At 39.2% G+C, this 20835-nt stretch overlaps 1 protein-coding gene across 2 annotated transcripts; it reads left to right on the plus strand.

Moving 5' to 3' along the window:
• The first annotated feature begins 2103 nt into the window (after window positions 1-2103).
• Window positions 2104-12747, plus strand: MMP8 (matrix metallopeptidase 8). Of its 2 annotated transcripts, none has more exons than XM_063095501.1 (10): window positions 2104-2214; window positions 3841-4085; window positions 4753-4901; window positions 4988-5113; window positions 7870-8031; window positions 9771-9888; window positions 10679-10812; window positions 11387-11540; window positions 12386-12486; window positions 12644-12747. In XM_063095501.1, the coding sequence occupies exons 1-10, from the start codon at window positions 2104-2106 to the stop codon at window positions 12745-12747; spliced, it is 1404 nt and encodes a 467-aa protein (XP_062951571.1). The 2 variants fall into 2 exon arrangements, with proteins under 2 accessions (XP_062951571.1, XP_062951572.1); XM_063095502.1 differs by lacking the exon at window positions 2104-2214 and adding an exon at window positions 3501-3533.
• Window positions 12748-20835: the final 8088 nt, after the last annotated feature.

Here is a 20835-nt window from a genome sequence, read left to right on the forward strand (position 1 = left end):
CTCATTCACTGAAGGGACGCCTGAACTAACACGGTCTAACTTCATCATATTCGTAACACAAAGAGGACGCCACACTGGAGGATCTGCACGGAGCTTTTCTATGTATGATCTTATCTGATCCCCTTTGTGCCCTGCGAGGGAGACGTTAGTGTACCAGTTTCATAGATGTGGAAGTTGAGCTTCAGAGGAACTTACAAGATTGGCCAAAAATTGCATACATAGGAAATGGCAGGATAACAATTTGAACCAGTTAGTTTGACTTCAGTACTCTACCCTTCACTACAACTGGCCCCAGCAATTATCCTGTTAACGTGATGAGGGTCTGTAAACACCCACCCTGATCATTAGAGTTCGTGATGCAGAGGACATTTTGCCTGAGCTTATGTGAATCAAATGTGAAGCAACGAAGCCACATGCCTCACTGGGATCTCCTCTGTGCTTAGAGCACACTGTCCCCTACTGGAGCACAATCCCTGTTGGCAAACTCCTATTCATCCCTTGAGATTTGGGCACTTGATGTTCACGCCAGCTGGTTGCACTCGTTCCTTATTTCACAACTAAAGAGAAAAAAGACTGTATCTGTGCAATCAGTTTTATCTCTTGGGGCCTAATAAGCAAAACTGAACGATAAAAATACAGCGCACTGCGTCTGCTGTGCAACAGCACATCAGATGGTAAGAATGGGCTTGGGTCTATGGGAGGGAGAGTACTGGGGAGACAGAAAGATCCTCCACTGCTTTGCATGCTGTCTGTTCAAAACTAAATTGCCTCCATCTTCTTAACTTGCTCTAAAACTCGTGTTATAGGGAACAAAGCCTTCATTTTAAAAAATGTGTTTGTTTTTTTCTAGCAAGAAATCTGCTTAAAAGGCAAATAACCCATAAATCATATGGAGGTGTAAATAACTGATAGTTGATCTTCTGGGGAGAGGTCCTGTGAGGACTCTGGGTTCCAGCAATCAGAAGGGATAAGACACAGACACCATGGAGGCAGATGGGGGTCAGGTGTGGGGAAAAGATTCAGAAAGCGCAAGCTGGAGCCCAGAAAGCAAACACAGCCTTCTCCACCACAGCACCAGGGCTGGACCTGTTGTCAGGGATCCAGACCCAAAAATCCCAATTTTTTTTTTAACACAGCATTTATATTAACACTGAAGAACTGAGTTTACCAAAGTTTTGGATTCTCATATAAATCACTTGCATTAAGTCAAGAAGAAAGTGTGCTTATAAACCTTGTAAATAAGCCAGTGCATCAAAATAACTCAACGTAGGGGTAGACCCATATTAAGGCATTTTTGTTTAGTAAAAAGAGGGGAGGATTTGATATCATCTGTAAAATGGAGATAATATCATCTCCCTGCCAAGGCTGCATGAGGATGGACTGTAATATATGTACAGTATGAATGTCTGGGACATCATAAATATTCAGCAAATGTTTATTATCCTCATCATCAGTACTGCTCTCACTGTATTTTCTGTGAAATATCGAGCTTACAGATTGATGATTTTCCAATACACTGATGCCAAAGCCACATCCTCCAGCAGGTGCTCTGGGAGCCCCATGCAAAGCCTGGTTCATGATAACATGCTCAGGCACACGATCTACACACAGTGAAGGTGGACAAGCACAGAGACTCTCTACCTGGGCTCCTTGGTCCCAAGATACCTATAACTCTCCAACAATATTCCCCTGCAAAAATTAATACAGCCTTTGCATCTTACATTGCCAGAAAATGTAAACTCATAACTTCAGGATTAATCTCCTGTTCCTTTTCCTTGACCAGACAATTTTGCAAAAGTAAATATTTCACTAAAAACCCCAAAAGCAAAGAGTAGAAAATTATACTCCTTTTCTGTTTAAAGACTACCCCATTTTCAGGTACTCAATCATATTATAAAATTGCAAAACTGTCAGAGTGTAATTAACCTGTGTTGCTTCATATTCCTGATGCAGCAATTGTTTAAGGCATGGCTTTATAAAAGCCCAAAAGAGAGCGGTGAATGACACATGATGCTGTGAACCTCGGGGTACCTGCCAGAAAAAGGGCCCTACCCAGAGGGGCAGAGAGGAAGGCCAGGAGAGGTAGTGTTTGCAGAAAAGGTCATGTTCTGTCTAAAGACACTTCTGTTTCTGCTCTTACTCCACATGCAGCTTTCCAAGGCCTTTCCAGTATCTTCCAAATACTCAGAAGAGAAACATGCAAAAATTGTCCAGGTAAATGAACTATCAATTAGATGGGGGATTGATTCCCTGATTGTTAAAAAATTATGTAGGTTGTTTCTCTTAGTTAAAACAGTCTGAAAAAATTATCTGGGTGGTTTGCTTCAGGGTGAACATCTCCTTTCAGTGACTGGGAGGGTTCCAAGCTGGCAAGGACTGGGTCCTCTAAAAGCTGGATATGAAAACAAGCTGGACTCTTCAGTGCCTGGGAAAATCTTGCTACAGAGTGCTGCCTCCAGCTGGGGAGCCCTTTTAGAAGGAATGGGTTTTTTTTTTATAAAACAAAATGATTTTCTTTCTCACTTACCTAAGATTTTCTCTTCCAGTATATCTGCCACCCATTTACTGCATGCCCAGTGCTTCCTATATGGACTTTTTACTTGCAGCCAAAAATCTTAGGTATGGAAGAGAGCGTGAGGATGGGAGATTGTAATGATCTAGAAATCAGTTCATAGTGTAATTAGGTTTCCCAGCACCAAATTGTGGACTGTTTCTAAACTCTTGGATGCATTATAAAAGCAGAATCAATAATATTTCCTATTATTTCACAATATGAAAGTCAGGCCAAATTTTAAGAAACAAGAAAATGCTGTCACAGATTTCTCATGCATTATTTTCTTATCATTACAGTTTATTATTCCTGTTGGTTTTGTTTTTGTTTTTGTTTTTGTTTGGATATCTCTTAAAATGGTAATAGTAACCCCTAGGATGATAACTAGAGTATTGAGTGCTTACTCTATTTAAGTCACCCTCAACACAATTCACAATCATTATCTCATTTTGAAGAGGGCATTATTATTTTCATTTCAGAGACAAAAGTGAGTATTAAATCAAATAAGTAATATGTCCAAGTACTCACAGTTAATCCATGGCAGAGCTAAGATTTGAACCCAAACCTGTCTGATCCCAAAGTATGTGCTCTGTGTCACCTACAAAGTGTCAGTGCCAGGTGTTTATAGGCTGCATAAAGTGAGATAAAGGGTCTTATAATTGTCTTGTCAACAGCCCTCAGAACCTTTACTTTCAAATGAGTATTGGTCCCTTCCTAAGAGTTACCTTGGTGAGTAAAATACTAATTTCCATGATGCTCTTAATACCTCAGAACATATCTAGAGTTCTTCTTTTGAAATTATCAATTCTGATTTGAGAGGCAGCATGGTGAATTGGGACCTGAATTGTCACTTAGCAAGTTCCTCATTTCTCTGTGCCTCCAATTCTTCATGAGGATGATTAAACCTTCTGTACAGTGAAAGGAGGATTAAAAAAGAGAATCTGCATTAATGCAACTAATAACTCAAGAGAAGTCAATAAATGCTAGTTCTAATTTTTTTGATAAAAATAAGAAAGCAGTCTTATGAATGTATAGTTCATGTGTGACTCGGTCCTTACCCCTTATGAGACACCTGTTTTTATGCATTAACATTAACTGGAACACTAAAATGGAGGGGCTGTTCTTTCTAACAGGTGTTGTTCTCGCAAAGTCAACCTACAAATTTGTGTTATTGTTTGTGTGGCTATCAGGTTATCATCTCTGCAGTAACTTTTAAAGGATTGAAAAATGCCCCAGAAAACTGAAGGTCATTTCACAGCAAGGACTCTTATGAGTTTGTCTTTGTCCAGGATTACCTAGAAAAGTTCTATCAATTACCAAGCAACCAATTTCGGTCTGCAAGGAAGAACAGCACTAGTATGATTGTTGAAAAGCTTAAAGAAATGCAGCGATTTTTTGGGTTGAATGTGACGGGGAAGCCAAACGAAGAAACTCTGGAGATGATGAAAAAGCCTCGCTGTGGAGTGCCTGATAGTGGCATTTATATGATAACCCCAGGAAACCCGAAGTGGGAACACACTAACCTGACTTACAGGTGATATTTCTAGTGTTTCAGAATTCATTCATTCAGCCAGTATTGACCGCACTCTTATGATGTGCCAGACACTGTTCTGGGATGCAGGATACACCGGGGACAAATAGATAAATACCCCTGCCCTTGAGGATTATGAATGAGTATGAATAGCAAGTGAGTACAAGAATGAAAGAGTGGAGATCCCACGGTCTCTTTTCACTAGAGCACCTGCCATTTTATCTCCCTTCTCTTACAATCTAAAGAGAACTATGGTGATGTTAGGCTGTCTCTCTAAGCACTCATTTTAAGACCCAATAAAAGATTAATCGTTGCTGGAGAGATTCTAGCCCCACCTTTCATACATCTTGATAATAATAATGAAAATACCTAATATTTGTGTAATGCTGCTATTTGCCAAGTAGTGAAATGAATGCTTTATATTTATGTAATCCCACAATAACTCTTTGAGAGGGATACTATTTTATTATTCTCATCTTATGAATGAGAAAACTGAGGTTTAAAGACATGAAGTAACTTGTCCAGAACCCACATCTGTTTTCAACCCTGAGACTAGCATTCCCTCCTTCTACCCCCTCCAGTAGTAGCACATCACTAACGCAACTCACTCTGTTGATGGACTGCTGTTCTAAACAATAACGAACGCTTCTTGCACCTTCTCATTTTGAAGGATTGTAAACTACACCCCACAGTTGTTAGAGGCTGATGTGGAATCAGCTGTTGAGAAAGCCTTTGGACTCTGGAGTGCTGTATCCCCCCTGATCTTCACCAGGATGTCTCAGGGAGAAGCAGACATCAAGATTTCTTTCGTCCAAGGAGGTAGGCTCAAAGCAGTCGTGCTCAGGCTTGTTTTCTCAGGCTAACCTGAAATGGGGCAAAACCTAGTACAAATTGTCTTATTTCAGATCATGGTGACAATTCTCCATTTGATGGACCCAATGGAATCCTTGCTCATGCCTTTCAGCCAGGCCAAGGTATTGGAGGAGATGCTCATTTTGATGCAGAAGAAACGTGGACCAAAACCAACATAGGTAAGTTAACCAAAGTTACGTCCACATACAGCTTCTGAATTATTTCCTATTCCACATTAGAATCCTGCCCTCAAACCCCCTGCCACACACACACAGACAGAGAAGGTATGTAACTTTTTAAACTCACACAAACTCACCATTTAAGATGGTTGCTACCTCAAGACTAAATCAATTTAGGTTAAAAAAAAGATCTTGAAGTTAATGACTGGCCTTATTTCCTAGAGCAGAGATCATAAAACTACAGACCATGGCAAATCGTGCCTGACCATAGTTTGCATAAATAAGGTTTTGCTGGAACGGGGCCACATTCATTCCTTTATAGATCATCTATGGCAGAGCTGAGTAGTTGCAACAGAGATCATATGGTTCACAAAGCTTAAAATACTCATATTTACTGTCTAGTCCTTTACAGAAAAAGTTTGCTGATCATTGCTTTAAGGTATATCTTTATTTTAATATGCTGAAATTGAATGATGTTTTAAAAGGTCCCTATTTTTAGAAATTCAGAAATAATTGGATTCATTTAGAAAATAGTTCTATTTAGAGTTCTTCTTTTGAAGAGCAGCCGCGTTCTTTTTCATCTAGTTATTTCATCTTCCTGGAGCTCCTTTGCAATGGTATGTTCCTATGCAGCAAACCCTTCCTTTTAGGAGGAAACTCATAATAAGAAAGGCTGGGCTGCCTGAAGGGAAGAAAAGAGGCTGAGGAGAGGTACATCAAGACCATGTGGCACTTCACAAGGCCATGAGGTAACAAAATGCCAGACAGCACTTTTCAGAAAATAATAGGAAAGGCGCCATCTACCTTTGCTGGGCACTCGTTCCTCCTGCCATTTTCTCAGCATATATATTGTGAGTGTCTATTCTAAGTCCCTAGGCTAGGAGCTGTGTGTACCCAAAGATAAGTAACAACTCTTCACTGCTTTGTTTTCCTAGACCCCCCTACTAGTTCAGATGGCCACTACCTCTTATCCGAACCTAATGATCCAGATTTCTAACTGGATTCTCCACCTCCAATCTCTGCTCCCTCTAATTTTTCCTAGAATTAGAGCAAGGTTTGTGTTTGGGAAGCTCATCTTACATCATATTCCTCTCTTGATTGATAGTTTCAGTGTTTACATATTCTGTACCAAATGACGTTCAAATACCTTCACTTGGCCTTGAAGGTTCCTGGTGATTTTCCACTCTCATCTTTCTTGGCTTGTCTTCATATTTCACATACACCAACCACATACACGTACATTTTCTAGTAAATGTACAATGTGGCTTTCATCTTCCCTACATTTGCTCGCATTGCTTCCTCTTCCGGAAATGCCTTTCTTCATGCCCCAAACCCCATATTTCAAAATCTCTCTCATCTATCCATGATGAGAGCTATGAGCTACATCAGAGATCACTTTCTATTTTGTCTTCAGCTGGAAATGAAGACTTCCTCTGCAGGATTCTGACAACCTCTGCATCTTCTTCTCTAACTCTTCTCATTCATTCTGTGCATTCAAGCTGTTTGCACGTTATCTCTCCTTCTAGACTATGCATTGCTGGAGAGCAGAGAACCACAACAAATTCCCCACAGTCCCTTGCACAGCGCTTCAGGCACTCAAAGATGTTTTCTTGAAATGCACTCCTGAATGCATAGGTGGAAGGGTGTGATAATATGAAAGAAAGTCTTGGAGCATGGGTAAAATTTTACCAGTCTAATTATCAACAGAAAGTCAAACATTGTGGTAAGAACATGGGTCCTGACATTATACCTGGATTCCACCCCAGATCCACCACATACTAGTTGCAAGACCAATAACAAGATATTCAAAATGTGTGGGCTTCAGCTCCTTTACTGTAAAAATATCGCCAATAAAATTTCAGAAAAATGTGAGAATTAAATAATATTACACTGCCTAGCATGTGGTAGATAGTACCACCATAATGTTTTTTTTTTTAAGTAGGCATGTAGGAAAATGCACAGAGTGTTTGTGAGGTGGCACATGGACTGGCTGGATGGGAGGATTCACATCAGAAGTCAAGCCCTCGAACATCTGCTGCTGCTGGGTGGGGGAGGTCTTGAAGGCCAGGCAGAGGAGCTTGGGCTTTATTTGATAGGAAGTGGGATCCTTTGAAGTTTTAAGTCTCCAGTTGTGGAAGGCACTATGCTCATGGAAGTTAAAAGCTGGAGAATGGGAACAGTAAGAGGCAAGGTTTGTCTCTCTTCCGTGGAGAGTTCCTAGAGATGCTTGGAGAGCTTGTAAGCAGAGGAGAGCAGGTGCTAGATTACGGGTGTTTACGTAGCTAGTGTGAGTCAGCCCTGCCTCTGAGGCCACTCCGCTGCCCAGCTGGATCCTTCTCTAATACCTGTTCACTGAGTCTCTACTAATGAGCTTGAGGGTCTGGGACACTGGGGAGGGTGGGTGTGAGAGCACAAGAGGAGCAAGGTCCCTAGAGTCAGGAGACCTGTGGCTCTGCCATCACTTCTCCAAGCCTAGGGTCCATATGTATAAAATGTGGGGATTGGAATAAAGGTAGATTTTCTTGGTTCTAAGATTTTATGAGAAACCCATACTCACCTAATTCCAACATGTGACTCATACCTTGATTCCTTCCACTCTCCATTCCTTCATGTACCTGAAGAGAAGATGAAAAAGAAGGGCATGGAAGGGCTGTTTGCCCAGGCAATTTGGGCTTGGAAGCTGCTTTCCTTGAGATCATACCCCTACCACCCTCAGATCCACGTGGAGCCACTCACCACATGTGCTTGCATTTCAGGTTACAACTTGTTTCTTGTGGCTGCTCATGAATTTGGCCATTCCTTGGGGCTCGCTCACTCCACTGACCCTGGTGCTTTGATGTATCCCAACTACGCTTTCAGTGAACCCAGTACCTACTCGCTCCCTCAAGATGACATCAATGGCATTCAGGCCATCTATGGTAAGATCATCTGAAAAACACCTCCAGTACGTGCTGGGACCTGAAAATAGGCGGACAAGCCCGGGATCTGAGTACCTCTCCCTTTGCACTTCTCTCAGATTCTGTCCTCTGGGAAAGCTTAAGCTGAACTCTGAAAGTCACCAGTCACATAGCATTAGCAAAAAAGACCTGGGGGGCTGGGCCTCTATTGCTGCCTTAAAGAAAAGGTTAAAAAGAAATACACCACAGCAGTTCCCAGTCTTTGTCTCTGGATGGTGGGGATTTTTTCCTCCTTTTTTTTTTTTATTTCTAATTTTATATATTCTAAAAAGGCATGACCATCCCTTTCCTACAATAATTCCGCTCCTAGATGTATTTCTCAAAGAAATTCTCACATAGGTTCATAAGGGGACCTGTACAAGTCACATCAAGTGTATTCACGGCAGTCTTGTTTGCAGTGGTGGAAGTTGGCGGGCACCTGGGGGTTATCAAGAGGAGACTAGACAGGTAAAATGTGGTGGATACACACCGTGGAGTGATGTGCAGTGGTGAGAAGCACAAAATTAGATGTACATATGGCAACAATATAGATGGGTCCTCAAAACTTTGTGCTTTGTGAAAAAGAAACAGAATAATACATATTACACAATGTATAAATTAAATTACATAACATGTGAGTCTAGATAAATTAAAAATGTATATAGATAAAGCAAAGCATTTTCAAGAAACATGCAAACAAAAAGATATATATTAAACATACTAAAATAGTCATCTGTGGGAGAAGGGGAAGGGAAGTGGAGTATGGAGAGAAAAAGAAACATCTTTTAAAAAGGCAGGACTGATACTTTTCAGGAAAGGGTGCAGGGATCTTTGCCCGGATGCAAGAAGCACTGCCTGGGTGAGACCGTTGCGTCTCTCCTCCCACTTGCCCCACACACACACCTGCCCCCTCATGGTTGCAAGGACAAGAAACCAGGGAAGGGGTTTGCTACTCTCTAAAATGTGAGGAGGGCAGTGGAATGGAATGAAAGAAATATAGTGGAGTGAGATGGAAAGGAATAGTGAACGGAGAGGAGTGGGCCTGGGGAAAGCACTCTCCTCTCTGGTGGGAGAGCACTATAAAATCAGGCATGCCAGGGTACCACAACCAGGGAATTTCATGACAGCAGAGTTTCCAGGAGTGATGAGCCCTACTCTAACTGCCTCTGTTCCCCTACTCCTCCCTCACCGCCCTAAAAACACTGCCTTCCTTTGCTCACCCGGGTTTTAAATTCTCTTAAGTATTAGTATGGCCCTTCATCCTGCAAAGGAGAGAACACATTAAAATGCAAATACATCTAAACAATATATTGCTAAAATCTGATTTGCAGTAAAAGACTATTATCAGATCCTTTCCTGAAAGTGGGCTTGGGTGGGGAAGGGGTAAGTGGAGACTGAGTGACCAAAGCAGCAGAAAGAGGAACCAAGAAGGGGAAGTAGGATGGGATTAGCATTTAAGGTGGGGAGGCGTAGAATTCAGATATCTGCACTTCACAACTTAACCTGAGCTGACCCTGAAAACCGTCATGACTCTTATTAAAATAACAAACAAAAGAACAAAAACTTTAAGAGGGTCAAATGTACAGTTACTTTAATGTTGTCTGGGATAGTATGGCGGCATTTCTCTTCACGTGAAGACACTTCACATTCCTGAGAAGTGTCTGAAGTACACTAAAAATCATGCTGAACTTATGCTTATAGAAAGCCGTTTTATTTTTCAGGACCATCAAACAACCCTATCCAACCTACTGGACCAAGCACACCCAGAAACTGTGACCCCAGGTTGACATTTGATGCTATAACCACACTTCGTGGAGAAATACTTTTCTTTAAAGACAGGTATAAAACTGAGCTATTCCTCCTCTGACTCCTCTTACTGGCATACCTTACAACTAGATTCTAATTAAGTCAACATTACTGAGTTTTTCCTTTGAATTCTACACATAGGAATCTCATTGAAACTTTTAGTGTTTTCAGGGTAACTCAAAACATCAAAAAAAGAAGAAAAACTAAAATGTTTACAAATATTCAGGTGTCTGTAGTAGACAGGCACGGGCTATAGATGCTTGGGAACTCCATAGCTGACACCAAAACACCCGACACCAAAACATCATTCAGTTCCATCCAAAACCAGTCAAGTAAACGGAAACTATCACTTAACTAGCGGTGAGGCAAATCATCTAACTGATTGAAATGTCCATGTTTCCACTGGCTATCTTGTGCTTACGTAATCACAGGCTGAGCGTGTATGCTGTTGCTTTTGTCGATGCCTATATATTCTCTTCATTTAGTGGGGACTAAACTTGTTCATTTCTTTGTTAGGAAAGATCCTAACAAAGTAAGATTTGTCAGTGCGTGAGGAGGGGACAATGCCAAATGTAATCAACTAAGATCACTCCTGTGACCTCCTCTGAAAACTACAAAGTACTCACCATAAAGCTCAGCCATGTGCTGGGCACTGTGCTAGAAACTTTGCATCCGTTATGTTGGTATATCCTCCCAGCAATCTTATAAGAGCAATTCCTAGGGCAAGAATCACAGAAACTGCCTACTTAGACTAGTGTGTGTGTGTGTGTGTGTGTGTGTGTGTGTGTGTGTGTGTGTGTGTGTGTTTCTCGTGTTCCATTAGGTATTTCTGGAGAAGGCACCCTCAGCTAAGGAAAGTTGAACTCGATTTTATTTCTCTATTCTGGCCATTCCTGCCAAATGGTATACAAGCTGCTTATGAAGATTCTGACAGGGACCTGGTTTTCCTATTTAAAGGTAACTTCCTAAAGTTTTAACCTTATTTAGCTCTGCCTGAAGGGAGAGGCAAGATTTCCTTGTGGTTCCTTCCTGGTTCAGAAGGGAGAGCATTATGCAGCATTCTGCAGGCCAAGCTTGTGCCAGGAGACCAGGGCTGCATGCCACCGTGGCCACTAACTTGCATGAATTTAAGCAGGTCTTATCCTCTTCAGCCTTCAGTTTTCTCATCAACAGAATGAGAAGACCACGTTAGACTACCATTTGTATTCTTCCATCCTCACCCCAGATGTAATTTTATAAGATTCCTCAAGGCTGTAATTTCGTTTCTGTATAGAAGTCACACAGGATAAAATATCCAACGATGGGGCCCGGAATTTCAGGCTAAGAACTTTGAATTTTTTAATAGGTACTGGGGAACCATTAGGGCTATCATTAGCCCTCATGAACTTATCTTTACCACCTTCATCTTTTAAAGACTATTTTTTCCCATTTTCATTTATATGATGAATTTATGCAGAGACCAAGAAGTGATATATATTATCTCGTAGGAATGGAAGAACGTTATTTAACACATAACATGAATCATTGACAGGCAACCAATACTGGGCTCTGAGTGGCTATGACATTCAGCAAGGTTATCCCAAGCATATATCAAACTATGGCTTCCCAAGCACTGTCCAAGCAATTGATGCTGCTGTTTTCTACAAATCAAAAATATACTTCTTTGTAAACAACCAGTTCTGGAGGTAAGGTGAACTAGTTTTCAATAGAGGTTGAAATATGTGTTCCTCTACTCTGTCTACAAACCACTAGCAATTAGGCATCTGAAGTTTTTAAAAGCCTTGGTGGTCTTTGAAAGGTTTTAGTGAGAATGTATTCTTTTTTGCAAGATAATCGATGTTATCATGGCTTTTGAAATTTTTATTTTTATAAAATTGAAATTTCTGTGCAATGATATTAAGGATTCTGTATCATGAAATGGAGCACATTTTCATAAAGCAAAGAAAGACTTGGGCTAATTCTCATTTATGAGTTAAATTATGACACAGTCAAGCAAATGTTATCCAGCTAGGCTGCAAAATTTAGTGCCCAAGTTGAACTTATACATTTATACACACATACACAGACACACACACACACGTACTGTACACCAATTAAGCCTTAGAAAATATAAGCTCTGCTTTTTAGAAATAACACTGAGTCAGCAATCAGAAGCCTGTTTTAGAATTAATGATATCCAAATATTTTATAAATAAGTATGTACCCTTAGGTAGAGAATTTAATAATTCTTCTTCTTTTTTTTTTTTTTTTTGTCTTTTTCGTGACCGGCACACAGCCAGTGAGTGCACCAGCCAGTCCTATATAGGATCCGAACCCGCGGCGGGAGCATCGCCGCGCTCCCAGCGCCGCACTCTCCCGAGTGCGCCACGGGCTCGGCCCAGAATTTAATAATTCTTAATCCCAGTAAATAGGACACTGTGAACACTGAATGAGAAAATATGCGTGAAGGCAACGTGTAAAGTATATACAGTTAAAAGAAAACAGTTACATTCTATCTGTCTTAAATCCTGTAACATTTTGTTCTTATCAGCTATGATAACCAAAGACAATTCATGGAACCGGATTATCCCAAAAGGACATCAAGTATCTTTCCAGGAATAAGTACAGTTGATGCAGTTCTCAAACAAAATGGTAAGTAGAAAAAAAACTGCAGAAAAATTTGCTTAAAATTTTTAAATAGTATATTTGCATTTGAATATTATATTGGGACAGGCACAGTTTTTTAATTGAAGGTGTCTGAGATCTTCGATAGCTAATTCAATAAATTAGATTTTTTTTTTTTTTGTAGACTTCTTCTATTTCTTCAGTGGACCAAGATATTATATATTTGATCTTCGTGTTCATAGAGTTACTGGGATTGACAGAAGTAATAAATGGCTTAAATGTAGATAAAGTTGAAACAAAATTAAATCTGGTCATATCTATTTCCTGAATATAGAAGGGAAGTCCAACTTGCATATCTATTACATTGTGTTCTGTTTATACTTTTCTAAATACTAGGTAATGTTGTTTGCTACCATTGTATTCATTGGGCCTGTCCTCAGTGAAAATATGTTTGGAATATTACACTATTTGCAGAGGCTGAATCTGTTCTTATGTACTTCATCTCAGGTTAATGAATCCATCACAGAAAGAAGGAAAGTAAGCCCTTTTTGTCACCTCAATATTCACTATTTTATCACTCGCTTACCTGACTTCTAAAATTCACTCTTTCGTTACTTGTTTATCTGACTTCATATATTCCTATATCTCTTTAAACACGTCTTGTACATATCTGCTATTTGCAATTTAGCATTGGATTTTGGTTAGAAGTAAGGATCGTAAACAACATAGACGGTAGCCCTTGCTTTACAGAAAATGTAGTGCTATTTTTCATGCTTGGAAAGAAATGTGAATAATATATGTTGTGTATCCCCCCCAAAAAAAGAAATGTTGAAGTCCTAACCCCAGGTACCTATGAATGTGAGCTTATTTAGAACCAGGCTTTTTGCAGATGTAATTAGTTAAGTTAAGAGGAGGTCATACTGGATTGGAGTGAGCCCTAAATCCATTATGACTGGTGTCCTTATTAAAGAGGAAAGACACGGGGGAGAAGTCCACGTGAAGATACAGGCAGAGGCTGGAATGATACATATACAAGCCATGGAATGCCAAGGATTGCTGACATCCACCAGAAGCTGGGAAGAGGCAAGAAGGATCCTCCCCTGTCATCTTTCGAAAGGAGGACATGGCCCTGCTGACATGTGCTGATTTGGGACTTGTAGCCTCCGAACTGTTAGAAAATAAATTTCTGCTGTTTTAAAACTCCCAGTTTGTAGCATTTTGTTACAGCAGCCCTAGATAGCTAACGGTACACCTGCACTTAAGAATATGAATCAACACAGGATGCCCAAATTGAACCCCCACTAAGGATTACTAGGTATCTTCCCAGGGGAAGAGGTGTCACTTCCTCTCCTGCCTCCTCCCTGCTCTCTCCTTCTAGAGTCCAAACAGATGGGCTAGCTGGATCTGTTGTTCCTGAGTCCTTTATTTCCTGGAGTATTCAGGAGGGAACATTCTACAGATAACTGGGATTTACTGCACAAACAGAACAGTGCTAGGCACAAAATTCAATAAATCTCATCAAATCAAATTAAACTGAGCTTAGATACATAAATTTGCTAATGGCTCTTTTCTGCTAAGAACTTTAGGATTTGTGGAACCATAATGTCTAGTCTAGACATCAAAATCATTAAAATATATTTGCAGTTGTTAGAATGTAATGCAGCGTATTACACAATAAGTATGCAAATTGTAAAATATATTTCTCACTAACACATCCTATTTTCTTTCTGTGTTAAAGTTTTTAAATTCCACAGATAATTAATTTGGCACCTTATTATTCTGGTTCAAAAATTATCTATTAAATGTGCTCAAAATAAATATTTTTATTTTAAATGGCTGATTTGTGATCTACTTATAATTTCTAAAAATACCACCACCACATAGTTCAGCCGAAGTATAAAAAAGAAGAGGAAATTTTAGATATATTTGTAGCCGTTTATAAATCCCTCATTATAATTATTATAATAGTGATAATAAACTTTTAGATACTCCTTCACAGTTTATGAAATATTTCATATTCAATGTCCTCAAAAATTTTCTCAAATTTGTCAGCACATTATTCTCAACTTATTTTACAAGATGAGAAAACAGAAACTAGTATATTCTCATACTATCATTCTGTTCATTCATTCATTTATTTAGCAATAATTAATTAACCACCTACATGTTTCAGGTGCTGTGCTAGGGAAAGTAAGAAAAATATCTAAACAATTCAATGCATCAATGTATCCAGTGCAAAAGGAGCTATAAAAACTGGATATTCCATTTTTAACAATAGAGTCAACTTCAGACTACTGCATTCTCTGAAACTTCCTATAATGTCAGTTTTTACGGGCAAGAGAATGGGAGATTCATCTTCTCAGAACACCTGCTGGTTGTGCTAGCTAGTTATAATAGAGTCTTAGCCCAAACTTCATCTATACTTTTTTGAGATGAGGACTGAATTCACAGTATTTCTTTAACCATATTTCACAAAGCCGTAGGATGTGAACAGCAATATGAAGTGTAATAAATAATTCAATAAATTATTCCTTTAAATTTTTTTCTTGACAATGTAGTATTTTCTGGCTGTTTGATGTTTCATGTGAGTACAAGAGATGTAAGAGTCTAAGCTTAAAATTTAAATAATAAGATTCCTTTATATCTTAGGTTGAGTTTCTTCAAAAGCAGAGCCCAAGTCAAGACCTTGTTGCAATTATTTTATTCGGGACCTGACCCCAGGAAGCAAGAGTGAGGCAGCAAACAGACTGGGACAGGGAAGGAGGAAAAGCCAACACAGAGTGTTATCAAGGTTTCTGCTGTGGGCAGCTAGGGCTCAATTCCACCAGGACCTGCTGAGAAGCCACCAAACACCTTTCGATTGTTCACATCCCCAGTGGGCAGGAGGCTGGAACATTCATCCTCAGTTCCCATCCCCCACTGGGTGAGGATTATCACTGAGGGTGTTAACTCCATCACACTTCTGGGATATCCTCTCATGCTGACCTGCCAGGCTCTATGGCATCTCAATGCCCCGGGCAGAAAGCGGAAAGACACACAGCATATGCTTAAGATTAGACTTTGCCAGAGCAAAGTGAGTTACACAAACCCGTCTACTGCTGTTGCAACTAAATCAGAGGTGTACTAAGGGAATGTGACATAGGGCACCAAAGCCATCTCCTACAGCTTTATTGCTGGGAGATTTAAGTGATGGGAAATTGGAGGTGTCTTCTCTGGAGAAACTTACCACCCAAGAAAAAAGATTTACAGATGCTACTAACAACACTGGAGAAAACTCAGTGTGGTAGAGGCTGCTAATTACCTACCCTAGCATCCATTCTCCACTACCTCTTCTGCAGTGAGACCCCAATTTCCCTGGAGGGAGCAATGCATCCAGCTAAAAGACCACATTTTTTAGCCTTGCTTACAGCCACATGTGGTCATGAGTTTAAATTGTAGCCATATTCTAGAATATTGTGTGAGGTTCCTAGAAAGAGACTTAGAATTTACTTTTTTCTGCCTTCCTCTTTCCTGCTGCCTGTAAAGCAGATAGAATGGTTACAGCTTGAGAAGCCAGCTGGACCATAAAGCATTGCACTAAGTGGCGTAGCAAGGTATGTTGCCTACATCCCTACTGATGTGGAGTTCTCATACAAGCTTTGGTCTACCAAAGCTGGGTTCTTTTATGTGAGGAAAAAATAAATTTTATTTTATTAAGCATCTGTTATTTTTGGTCTTTCTGTTATTTCAACCAAATCCCATCTTGACTAATACATCACCTGAAATGTCTGGGACCCGTCCCACCTCCCTGCAGTGAAAGTCATCAATTCACCAGCCCTGCCCATGCACAGACCTTCCAGTCAGCTTTCTCATCTCTCATTCATAAACAGATTGCACAGCACCAAGTCACCAAACATTTGAAAAAAGATTCCAATGTGAAAGAGACAAAAAAAAAAAAAAAAAACCAACTACCAAAAAAACCCAGAAAACAAAAACAAAACAAAACAAAAATCTTTGAGGAAATAGAGACAATCCTAGGACCAAAAGATAATGTAAATCAAACTAAACAATACTTTGCATTAACATTCCCAAAAAATAAGACATATTTTAAATTTAAACTAAATAATTAAAAAGTGTTTAAAAAAATATAAGAGGATATTCAGAGAATTGGAAAGAGCTCTTGGAAATTAAAAATATAACAGCTGGGAGAAGAAAACACTCAGTACGTGAGTGGGAAAGCAAAGTTGGTGGAAAATAGTAAAGGTCATATTAGACACATACCAACTTGATCTAAGAGGTCCAACAGATACACATCCCAGACAGAGACACAGAAAAATGTATGGGAAGAAATTATAAATGAAATAATATAGGAAAATTACCTCAAATTAGAGTTTCCATAATGAAAGGACCCAATCAGAAATGTTAATACAAAGAGACCCACATCAGGAGACATAATTATGAAATTTCAGAATATCTGGATAAAGAGGAGATTTCCAAAATGTTTCAAAAGATACAAAGAAAAATATCAAGAATCAGAATAGAGGACTTCTCAACAGCAACACTAGATTCTGGAAAATAATGAAACAGTATCTTTAAAGTTCTGAGGGAAATTCATTTTTTGTTAAAATTCTGTACAGTCATTACAGTCATCCCTTCATATCCACTGGGGATTGGTTCCAGGACCTCCTGCAGAGACCAAAATCCACAGTTGCTCAAGTTCTTGATGTAAAATGTGTAGTATTTGCTTATAATCCATACACAGCTGCCCATATACTTTAAATCGTATCTAGATTGCCTATAATACCTAATGTAAATACTATATAAATAGTCGTTATGCCGTATTTTTTATTTTTATTGTTTTTTATTTTGTATCGCTATTTTTATTGGGATTTTTCCCCCACTATTTTCCATTCTCAGTTGGTAGAATCCCTGAATGCAGGACCGGGGATTCTGGAAGGCGAAATGTTCCCAGTCACACTCTCAATCAAGTGTTAGGGTGGAATATAGGGCATTCTTAGGCATTAAAACAGTCAAAACATTCATTTCCCATGCATTCCTTCTTAGAAAACTGCTGAGAGATATGCTCCATCAAAATAAGAAAGCAAGTCAAAAAATGGATAGAAGTTAAATCCAGGAACCAGGGATCAAACACAGAGGCACAACAGGAATTCTCTGCTTGATGACAGGATGGCAGCTTTGCACCAGACTCAGACTGGAGGAGACAAAGTGTCTCAAAGCATGACTTAAGAGGAAAAAAATGGTATTGCTAGATTTCCTGTCATGTGTGATGATTTGGGGAAGGGTTTATGAGTTCTACTGGAGAATTTGGGAAAGAATTAGTGAATAAAAATCAATTCATCTATGAACTTCAGAGAAAATAATGCACAAAAAAGGAAATGTGATCATGGTATACTATGTGGCTCTCTTGTGAATGATATTTCACAGTCATAATTGCATAAACATTGATTACTGATTTAACTAAAAACTTAGCTATAAGCAAATTTTTAAAATGATGAAGGAAGTGAGGTGGTGAATGTTAAAGCTTTCTCGCCCATGGGAAAATGGTAATAATAACATTTAACATTGAAAACTCAAGAAATAATAGCACAAGCAAGCTATTTAGAAATGTACAAGGAGAGAAACCTATAAAAATAATTGAAAGAATTTACCTCTGGGGAGCAAGACTTGAAGGAGTAAAAGGTGAGGACAGACAGATGTTATTTTTTCATTCTAAACAAGATAGCACGATTTGATTTTTTTTTTGTAACTGTTATTTTTTAAATTTATTCTGAAATAGTTCAGAGTTAAAAAAAAAAAAAAGTATAAGCTTGCATGCACTCACACCAGTTTACCAACACCATGATAACATAAATCTTGATTATGTCTATGTACTTCTTGTCGTACTTCTCTCCCCAGAGGCCAATTAGATTTTTAAGACATATGTTAAACCAGGAAATAATAATGATGATATTTCTGAAACAGGATTTATAATCAGGATGAGAGCTAAATGCAATGGAATGATAGATTTGCTTAGAGTTTATAAGTTCCTGAGCTACATCACAGAAGTTTTATTCAGGATACAGATAAGGAAGAAGATTTGGAAAGATCTATGGTTTGAGGAGTTAACGTTTGGGAAGGAAAAAGGAAATCTGAACAGTTGGTAGAAAAAAAAGGCAAGGACATTGCTGTAACTAAGAGTGCTGTTTCATTTGAAAGTGGCCCAAGTAAAGAAGAAAAGAATATATTGAAATTAATCCAAAGGACTCTCACTAACTATACCTTCACTTCTAATGTTAATTTTGGCCTTCAAAGGGCTCCATAATCTGTGCCCTCTATCAGTTCTTCATCTTCCTAGTTCTTCTCCCTGAGATCCACCATCCTATCTCCCATGGCTGTCTACACATACATTTGCTCCAGTCAAGCCAGATTCTCTACTGTTGGTTTCTACTGTATCTGCTCCCTGTGGCCTCCCTCCACTCCTATGCCTTCTCCCTTCCTCTGAGAGATACAAATCCTACCCATTCTTCAAAACCCAGTGCAAACCCCAGTGCAAGCCCTGGTGCAAGCTGGGTTACCTGAATGAAGCCTCCAGGCCATATTCATCAGCAGTGATCTGTCTGCCTTTTGGCTCTTGTTGGTCTTTACGATCTGCACTATGCATTGTCCACCTGCCTCCACTTTGTCTTACATGAGTCTCTGCATACATCTGAATTCTCCAACAAGATTGCATTCATAGTGACACAAATAGTAGGTACAAACACTGGATGTTTACCTCAGTTAATTAGGATTATCTGATTCCTGATTCAATTGTCTTTTCATGATATCAGACTACCAAGATATTTTGAGTCTTCCTTCAAAAGAAAATTCTTTCATAAACTCTCTAAAATTTTTTTTTCTGCTAATTGATTAACAACAATCTAGCACAAAAAAGAAATCAAGAAAACTAGCCCATTTACAATAGTCACCAAAAAAATTAAATACCTAGGAATAAAGTTAACCAAGGATGTGAATGATTGCTACAATGAGAACTACAAATAACTGTTGAAAGAAATTAGAGGACAGGGCCGACCCCGTGGCACACTCGGGAGAATGTGGCACTGGGAGCGCAGCAGTGCTCCCGCCGCAGGTTCGGATCCTATATAAGAATGGCCGGTGCGCTCACTCGCTGAGCGCGGTACGGCCGGTCACAAAAAGACAAAAAAAAAAAAAAAAGAAAAAGAAATTAGAGGACACAAAAAGATGGGAAGACATCCATGCTCTTGGATTGGAAGAATTAACATTGTGAAAATGTCCAGACTATCCAAAGCAATCTACAGACTCAACACCATCCCTATCAAAATACCAATAACATTCTTCAGAGAAATAGAAAAAACAATCCTAACACTCATATAGAAGAACAAAAGACCCCAAATAGCCAAAGCAATCCTGACCAAAAAATAAAAAAGCCAGAGGCATAACACTATGTGACTTTAAATTATATTAGTAACCAAAACAGCATGGTACAGGCATGAAAACAGACACTTGGACAAAAGGAACAGAATAGAGAATCCAGAAACCAACTCATATACTAACAGCCAACTAATCTTCAACAAAGACATTGAGAATATACATTGGGGAAAAGACTGCCTCTCAACAAGTAATGATGGAAAAACTGGACATCCATATGTAGAAGAACAAAACTAGAGCTGTACTTCTTGCCATATACCAAAATCAACTCAAAATGGATTAAAGACTATAAAACTCTCAAAAGAAAACATAGGGGAAGCACTTCTGGAAGTAGGACTGAGCAAAGACTTTATGAATAAGACCCTAGAAGCATAGGCAACAAAAGAATACTAAACAGATGGGATTATATCAAACTAAAAAGCTTCTGCACAACAAAAGAAACAACAGAGCAAAAAGACAACCTACAGAGTGGGAGAAAATATTTGCAAACTATGCATCTGACAAGGATTAATATCCAGAATATACAAGAAACTCCAACAACTTAACAGTGAAAAAAACAAGTAAGCCAATTAAAAATTGGGCAAAGGAGCTGATAGGCACTTCTCAAAGGAAGATACACAAATGGCCAATGGGCACAATAAAAAAATGTTAACATCACTCAGCATCGGGGAAATGAAAATCAAAACCATATTGAGATATCATCTCACTCAAATTAGACTGGCTATAATCAAAAAGATGGAGAATAACAAATGCTGGTGAGGATAGAGAGAAAGAGGAACCCTCCTACACTGTTGGTGGGACTGTAAATTGGTGCAGCCATTATGGAAAACAGTATGCAGTTCCCTGCAACAACTACAGGTAGAACTTCCATATGACCCAGCAATCCCACTTCTAGATATATACCCAAAGGAATGAAAATCATCATTTCGAAGGGATATCTGCACTCCCTGT

The sequence above is a fragment of the Cynocephalus volans genome, chromosome 4 (genome assembly GCF_027409185.1).
Source record: "Cynocephalus volans isolate mCynVol1 chromosome 4, mCynVol1.pri, whole genome shotgun sequence".
Classification (NCBI taxonomy): domain Eukaryota; kingdom Metazoa; phylum Chordata; class Mammalia; order Dermoptera; family Cynocephalidae; genus Cynocephalus; species Cynocephalus volans.

What these genes read in the sequence shown, in the direction of transcription:
- MMP8 (XM_063095501.1), top strand. Translation starts at nt 2,104, where the DNA reads ATGTTCTGTCTAAAGACACTTCTGTTTCTGCTCTTACTCCACATGCAG. An exon ending in AACATGCAAAAATTGTCCAG is followed by an intron (nt 2,215 to 3,840) that starts GTAAATGAACTA and finishes GTCTTTGTCCAG; the next exon opens with GATTACCTAGAAAAGTTCTA. An exon ending in ATACTTTTCTTTAAAGACAG is followed by an intron (nt 9,889 to 10,678) that starts GTATAAAACTGA and finishes GTGTTCCATTAG; the next exon opens with GTATTTCTGGAGAAGGCACC.